The following is a 7,978-nucleotide window of genomic DNA, read 5'->3' on the forward strand; positions in this document are numbered from 1 at the left end:
TCTTGCTGTCTGAAATATATTATTTTAATTTTTTGTAATGTCTCAAGAAAGCTTGTTAAAATGTTTCTTTTGGTTAACCATTTATTTGTTTTGTAAATTATTCACCTCGATTTGCCTGCATTTGAGTTTGCGAAAAACGTATAAATTAGTAAACGGATGCTGCTGCATTTTGTTTCACCTGTATTTTGCTTTTGTTTTCTGAGCTCACAAATGTTATTCTGTTCTACTGTCTTTTCTTATATCTAACATACAAGTTAGTGGTTATTGGCTTCTTATTTAATAATTATCATGTTGTAAAGATTTGTTTGGGGATAGCTGATAATTTTTATAAGGCCAGTTAGCCAGGCTAATTTTGCATGACATTCTCAGTGCGCAACAACTTTTTAATTAAACATCATCATCTGGACTTTGAAATGGGTTGTTGTAGACTTTTGTTGTGAGTACAGCTATCTGATGGCAATAAAATGCCAAGTGAGAGCTCTCTTAGGTAAACAGTTCAGTTTTTAATGGCTTTTGGCCATTTTGAAAGGGATTAGTGATGCCAAAGGCAAGGAGATCTCAAAACTCGGTCAATGCGAAGGGCATTTGATAAGAGAACAAAACAGCACAGGACAGGGTATAAATATTCAAATGGTCTTGGCATTAAGGTAAGAAATTATACAAGTAGACGACCATGGAAAAAATAAAAATATTCCGAGAGTGTTGGCAAATAGCATATAGTGGTGAAAATTTTCCAATGATTTGGTAGACAATCATTAAATATTTATAAAGACGAATCAGCATTAAAGTATGTTTAATTATGAACTGCAATGAATTTTAGGGAGATATATATCTATGTATATATATAGAAATGCATTTTTTTAAAGTAGAATTAATTTTCAGATGCGCTTTTCAAGTTTCAGTGTATGATCTCCGATGGCGGCAACGACCACAGCATGCTAAATTAGCATTTAATCAATTCAAATACTATATATGAGAAGAATCATGCTCGCGTCGCCAAAGCTTCGGAGCGAGCTTTCGGTCTGTCTTCTGCTCTTTCTTCTCTTCGCTGCGATTCGCTACTCTTTCTTCCAACGCAAATAACACACTCGAGGTCTGAAAATATTCAGTTGATATTTTGCCGCGTTGCGAGAGGTGGAGGTGATCGCCAGAACTTTGCAGCTCGAAGTGAAATTTCAATCCCTGTTCCGTGTGTGGCCTAGTTAGAGCAAGTAAATCAAAATCAATTGAAGGTTATCTGGACCCTTAGGAATGTCAATTAACCACTGCATTCGCCGAGACACGTGCTTCGAAAGCTGCCTACGAAACAAGTGACCTGGAAAACTTTTAGAAATTTTGGTTATGCAAACGGTTTTGTGAGAGAAATTCGTGTGCCGAACTGTGCTGTAAAAGAAATAAACTCGAAATTGCAGTCGTGGAAACAAAGCAAGCCAAAAAATTTGTATTCATTATATGCATATATGTATTTCATGTGATCAAGGCACCACTTTCATTGCAGAGCAATCTTATTCGAAATCAATTTTCATCTGAGAAAGAAATCTTTTATTTTTTTCTTAAAATTACTAGCGATAGGGCCACTATATCTTTTAGTGTTAATTAAAAAGACGTCAATCAAAAATATACCATTTTGAAGACCCTTGTAGAGGAGGCTTCTTCGGCCTCTAATCGATTAAGCTCCGAAGAAAGTCCAAGTGCGAAAAGAGAGGCTACGCGGAGAGAGAAGCTCGCTGTCTTTGTTGGCTCCAACATGGCAACATGGCTGCGCTCCCCACTTGGCACCACTCAAGTTGTCTTTTGTTAGGCAGCTCGTCTCGATTTTCGCACTCTTCTGCGAAACGGGAGCCGGGCGTTGATAACAGCCGGTCACCAACTGGCGATCGCAGCTTATGTATATGTTTACATGTTTACCCGGACACTCGATCTCTAAACGAGCTGTATTTCTGTGAATACCCCACCAGGCTCCCGAGTCGCCATGAGTCCCCGTCCCCGTGAGATCCTCGAGGAACCAGAACTGACGCTGGACTCGTCCTCCTGCTACTTGCGAAAATCTGGACAGGATTGTGACGACAGCTGCTTGGTGAGTGGAATATTCCTGTTTACAATGCATTCCTCAACAAAGATTTTGAATGGATTAAGCTCAGACGGGGGCGGTTCAGTCTTATCGGGGGCTTACATATATAAATATTTCATTTGAGCAAAAGTGTTGGAATTTGTTTTTTGTATATTATATAAGTACTTATTTTGAACATAAACTTGAAAATGTGGGAAGTATTAAAGAGAACTAATGAACTATTTTAAAAATTTCGAAAAATTTATTATTGTAATGATGCATCGAATGGACCCGGAAACTGATCGTATCAGATCCGCTCCTGTTCTCGGCGACTTGAAAACGACACGTGCATCGCGGCACATGCAATCAGTTCCCAAAACTGATTTGTCATCCGAAAAGACGAGCCAAGAGTTTAGAGAGATAACCTTACACAAAGTGTCAGAGTGCGCGATTTTCAACGCAGCCCAAGGGCAATAGCCCAGCAGATCGCCACGAATGGAGCCAAGGTCAAGTCGAGTCGGCGTTATTTGTAACCGATTAGAGCTTGCCACACCGATATCTTGTTATGCATTATGTTTACACACATGTGCGTAGGTATGTAAGGGTATAAACATGGGAATTGCGAAACTCCACACGCGGAATTCCTGAACTTCTTCGAAAGTTGAAACTGGTTATTGGGCTCGATTTTCAGATTTGTTTTTCGTCTTTTATTTACGTCTCCCGTCAGCGATAAAAACCCATCATGCATCCGTATCCGTGAGTATTGGGATCGTGTAAACAATTATTGCGAATTGGCATCAGCTTTTCATGTGGTGCAACTGGTGTTTACAAAAGGGTTCTCAATGCTGGATCGATCATCAGCTCGATTGGTTATATAATACGGGGGCTTGTCTGCGACAAAAAAAACAGTGTTAAGAAAGGCACAAACTACTTTTTTTTGGAAATTTTACACTTAAAAAATAATCAATTTTAACAAAAATACGATTTAGTGACTTTTCTTTTGTAAGAGTATATATAATATAAAATCAAAACATAAATTCTAAGGCTTACGAAACTGTATAATTACACTAGATTCATATTCCGTTATATCAAAGCTATGTATAAGCTCACTTGGATAGAAGTGCAGGCTAATCTTTCTCAGTGTATTCGATAATCAACCTGACTTTACCAAAACAGGCTGCTTGCACAAGAAGCGAAAGCTTATTGGCCACGAAATTTCGCATAATTTCAGCATAACTGCCCGTTGAAAAATCTGAAAACCTCTGGCAAAAAGATTGCTCAGCATTTGCGACTCGATAAAATAAAACTGATAGTGCAATCGTCTCTTTTGGCTGCTGCGAAATTATAGAAAGCTTTTCGGCGAGCTTTTTCGATTCACATCATTGGCCACATTGGATATCGGGGGGTTTTCAGTTGCCAGCAAGCTGGCAATCGCAACGGTTCACCCTAAAAATTCCGCGCTCAGTTGAAAATCTCTCCAAGGAGTTGCGAAAAAAAAAACTTAGAAAACTTTGTTTTGGAATGCCCACTTTGCTGGCTTTTGTGTGTTGAAATAAAATAATTGTTTTCTGCGAATAAATATTAACAACTAAATTCAACTTTAAACTAGTTAAAAGTGTCTGTATAAAATGGAAACTACAATTGTTACTACAACAACTACAACCGAGTTGAAATGCACTATTCGCGGCAGTAAAAAGAAAGATGTAAGCTGCGTTTCAAACTCTACACATTTGAGGTTTTCAATTCAGTAGAACAAACAATTGGCTAAACTACGTCAATGGCAAATTAATGAATTTCACATCCTGTTTATCGATGGCATTCCATTTTATTTTCTATTTGCCGACAATTACCGTGTTTATCTTCTGGAATCTACAACATTTTCGTGAAGTGCATTTGCTGGAAAATATTTAACAAGCCACAATGTCAAGTTGACGTGCTCGTGTAAAATTATTTTTTCTAACATTTGTTTTAGTTTTATTCGAAATAATTTTACCTAAATAACTAATTGCTTCATTGTTTGAATTAAGCACTTCTATAGAGCTTGTAAATTAAAACAATAAATATTATTATATTACATTTTTTTCTTAACGAGTGTCTTTAGTTTAAATAGCGGTTTTTCTTAATTTCATCAAGATATTTTTATATAGCTAAATTATAGAAAGATTTCCATATTTTTTGCTTAAATTTACCATATTTCCATACGCGCCTTAGTGTCAAATAAATATTTGATAATTGCGACAGAGTAAACCACAAAGCACTTAGTAGTAACATTATTTACAAATAGGTAGCGAAAGCTATTTAACCTTTTAATGACTATTAGATCATGAGTAAATTTTAAAAAGTGATAAACGTACTTACATTTTGACATCATTGATTTTTAATAAGCATTTAAGTAGCTAGCAAATTGTTGGTTGCACAGAAGAATTGGAATTGGGAATTCAAATGTTGCTGTATTTGGTTTTAATTAACGGTTATATTTAATTTTCATTGAAAAATGCATATATTTGTATACTTACTGATGCATTTATGGGCTCGACGCTTACTGCACATGATTTTCCTTTAAAGCGGAATGCAAAAAACAATGCAAATTGTAAACAAAACGTCATCGCGTTGGATAAGATACTTTTGCTTATGCACTTGCACTTGCCCTCCCACACTTGTTGTTGTTGTTTTTTGTTGTTATGCATTAGATTTAGAAGCTGTATAAATAAATTAGAGTCAAGCCCCCTTTCTCAGTTTGCTAAAGGCACTAATAGTAGCGATGTTTTGATTGCATTTTTGCAATGCTAGTTGGTTGGTTGTTTACACACAAAACCAAAAACCCCAGACGAAAACAATAACAACAACAACGCATAAAATAGCAGAAACCGCAGAAAAGATAATAATAAAATCAGCAAACAAATCAATTTTCGACTGCAGTTGCTCTATTGGCTAAAAATATACATAAATGTGCAGAGAAACAAAACGCCAGTTGCCAACGTCTGTTTTCTAAGGCGGAAGAATATGAGTTTAGATCTTGATCATTCTTCTTGTCCTCAATTCAAATTAGTTTTCGAGCTAATCGATGTTTTTTTTTAAATTTTAACTAATACCAATTCACAAATCTCTTTTCGCAGCTTGATGGCCAACTGGTTGCGGATGCGGCGGACGCAGCGCATCAATTTCCGTCCAACGAGGAGCCCAATATTCTGGGGCATGGACCCAACTACGACGAGAAGTTGTCCAAATTCAAATGGCTGTGCAATTTCGATGATGTGAGTTAACCCCACGCGATCTTTTGGGGGGTCAATTTGGCGCCAATTGTCGCGCACTGAATTCTAATTGATCGCAAAATGGTGTTTGGCGAGTTGACAAAATACGTCAGAATCAGGGACAAATTCATTGCATACTACATGGCTTTAACACTGATTTTGGCCAATTGTTATCGTCATACGAATGGCCAGAAAAGCATTATTAAGCGACCGTTGTAAAATGGCCAAAACGCCAAAATATGTGAAATCCGCCATGGCGGTCGAGTCGGCAGCAATTGCCAAATAATACAATTAGACAACGAATAAGCCCACCAAATGCCAACTGAATCAAGGTCGCGACCAGCAACAAATAAAAAGCTCTGTGCTCGCTGGCATTAAATATTTAAATAGCGGTGGCAAATAAAAAAGAAGCTACTGTTGTTTTCTTTGGGTGTATGCAAGTTACATAAATATGTCTGTGAAAATCCCCAAGGTAACTCCCGAATCGAATTTCTTGGGTTTTTCGGACCATGCTTACTTTTGACCAAGTTAAACACTGGATTTAAAACTGGGCTTGAAATAATTATTGCTTCCGATTGAAAGGCATCAATTAAGCTAATAATACATAAGTGCAGTACTTTTTAAGCTAAATAAATCGATTTTTTATAATAGTATCTATACTATTAAGCTAATAATACATAAGTGCAGTACTTTTTAAGCTAAATAAATAGATTTTTTATAATAGTATTCATATTAAAACAGCGTCTAAAATAGCTAGCTAAATTCAAAGAAAATAAACAATATGCACAGTATTTGGCATTTAATCAATTCCCATACAAGCTTGCTAACAACACAAATTGGATTAATTAGTTTTATTTTCTTTCAATTGAAGCAAGTGGAAAGCTTTTAGTTTTTTTTTTTTTGCATACGGCGGGTGCCAGATCCTCCAATTATTTCGGTTGTTTCTATTTTATTTTGTCTATTTTGTTTTTATTTTATTTTCAATGCTACACGCATGCGATTTGCATGTCTTATCGGCTTGGAAAATTTTGTATTTATTTGGAATGTTTATTCACTTGTACCTTCGACACAGGCCCCCAGTCACCTGAAGTTCAACCCGTACATCCGCCGCGGATACCGCACCTTCCTACCTTCCACAAAAATGTGCCTGCAGAGCATTTTCTGGTGGACCAATGAGACGGTAAGATTGCCACACTAGCATGATACTCCATTCCAATTGGAGCTAGTTTTCTATAAACTAAATTCTTATTATTATAACAATATTATTTCTATATTTTTCATAGATCAACATCTGGAGCCATCTGGCCGGTTGCATCCTGTTCATTGGTCTGACCATCTTCGATCTGCAGTTCCTGCGCCTCCACGCCTCCCTGAGCGACCAAGTGCTGGTGGTCTGCCTGCTGGTCTGCTTCTGTCTGTGCATGCTGATGTCCTCCATATACCACATCTTCTCCTGCAAGTCGGAGGAGCACTACGAGCTCTTTCTGTCCGTTGACTTCCTGGGCATCTCGCTGTCGCTGGTGGCCATCTACATCAGTGGCATGTACTATGCCTTCTGGTGCCACACCTTCCTGCGCACCCTGTACTCCACGATCGCACTGGGCATGTTCGCACTGGCCATTGCCGTGCAGATACCCCGCTTGAATGTGTCCATGAACGGCAAGGTGGCGGTGCTGCTGCTCTGGTCCGCCTATGGAATCATTCCTCTGGGCCACTGGGCGGTGGCCATGGGCGGTCTGGAGAACGAGCTAGTCAGGGTAGGCATCAGTGGAAGTTTATGGCATCGTGTCATTTGCTAATCCATCAATCATTACTTTGCTTTGCAGCTGATGGTGCCCCGCATCGTGGTCATGTACTTGCTCTGCCTCGTCGCCTTCGTTTTCTATGCGGCCAAGATCCCGGAGCGCTGGTTCACCGGCAAGGTGGACTTCGTTGGGCATTCGCACAACTGGTGGCACCTGATCATCGTGGCCGCCTTCTACCACTGGCACAACACCGGACTGGTCTATGCCGAGTACCGCCTGAATAACGGATGCACTGCACCGGTTCTCTCCTAGAACTTGAAGATCCGAACATCTGAGTTGAGATCCAAGATCCGAGGAGCGGAGATGGATGCGAAGTCGGAACCCGGGACTCTAGTAGACTAAAGCTTAGTGTAAATAGTTTATGGGGCGCTCTTTATCCGCTAATAACTAATATTTAGTTGTAGTTGTTGACCGATATGATTAATTTATGTGTAATTTACCAATTAGTTAGGGTTTCGTGTTAGACAATCCAGATCCAGATAGTTGGCATCGCATAAGCGGCAGAAAGGTTTCTCTCTTTATCTCCTAATTGATTTCCTTTTAATATAAATACAATTATACAATGTCTATGAAGTTGCATGTGTCTTGAGCTGAAGCTGTGTTAGTCTTGTTGACTCAATTTTTACAAATTCATAAAATGCAAATACAATATCAAACGTACAAAGCAAGCGAAATGGTGGTTTTATTGAAGTTTTGCTTTGAAAACCCAATCTATCTTTCTATCTTTGGTTGAGATACATTTCGATTTTGAAATGAAATTACCAATCTTTCGAAAATTGTTTTTAAAATGTAACGGTTTGATATGCTGACATTGAGATAACATTAATTGGTAACAGGACAAGTTAACATGAGTAAGCGCTTGAGCTATCGGA

At 38.4% G+C, this 7,978-nt stretch overlaps 1 protein-coding gene across 3 annotated transcripts; it reads left to right on the forward strand.

Moving 5' to 3' along the window:
* The first annotated feature begins 1,102 nt into the window (after nucleotides 1-1,102).
* LOC117142575 (progestin and adipoQ receptor family member 3) lies at nucleotides 1,103-7,774 on the forward strand. Of its 3 annotated transcripts, none has more exons than XM_033306642.1 (6): nucleotides 1,103-1,211; nucleotides 1,959-2,077; nucleotides 5,167-5,304; nucleotides 6,374-6,481; nucleotides 6,585-7,058; nucleotides 7,128-7,774. In XM_033306642.1, exons 2-6 carry the CDS (start codon nucleotides 1,973-1,975, stop codon nucleotides 7,356-7,358), a joined length of 1,056 nt encoding a protein of 351 aa, XP_033162533.1. In that variant the 5' UTR covers nucleotides 1,103-1,211; nucleotides 1,959-1,972; the 3' UTR covers nucleotides 7,359-7,774. The 3 variants fall into 3 exon arrangements, with proteins under 3 accessions (XP_033162533.1, XP_033162534.1, XP_033162535.1); XM_033306643.1 differs by having other exon boundaries at nucleotides 1,103-1,207; XM_033306644.1 differs by lacking the exons at nucleotides 1,103-1,211; nucleotides 1,959-2,077 and adding an exon at nucleotides 3,499-3,753.
* The last annotated feature ends 204 nt before the right edge of the window (nucleotides 7,775-7,978 follow it).

Source organism: Drosophila mauritiana, chromosome 3R, assembly GCF_004382145.1.
Source record: "Drosophila mauritiana strain mau12 chromosome 3R, ASM438214v1, whole genome shotgun sequence".
NCBI lineage: Eukaryota > Metazoa > Arthropoda > Insecta > Diptera > Drosophilidae > Drosophila > Drosophila mauritiana.

What these genes read in the sequence shown, in the direction of transcription:
- LOC117142575 (XM_033306642.1), top strand. Translation starts at nt 1,973, where the DNA reads ATGAGTCCCCGTCCCCGTGAGATCCTCGAGGAACCAGAACTGACGCTG. An exon ending in GGCTGTGCAATTTCGATGAT is followed by an intron (nt 5,305 to 6,373) that starts GTGAGTTAACCC and finishes CCTTCGACACAG; the next exon opens with GCCCCCAGTCACCTGAAGTT. An exon ending in TCTGGTGGACCAATGAGACG is followed by an intron (nt 6,482 to 6,584) that starts GTAAGATTGCCA and finishes TATTTTTCATAG; the next exon opens with ATCAACATCTGGAGCCATCT.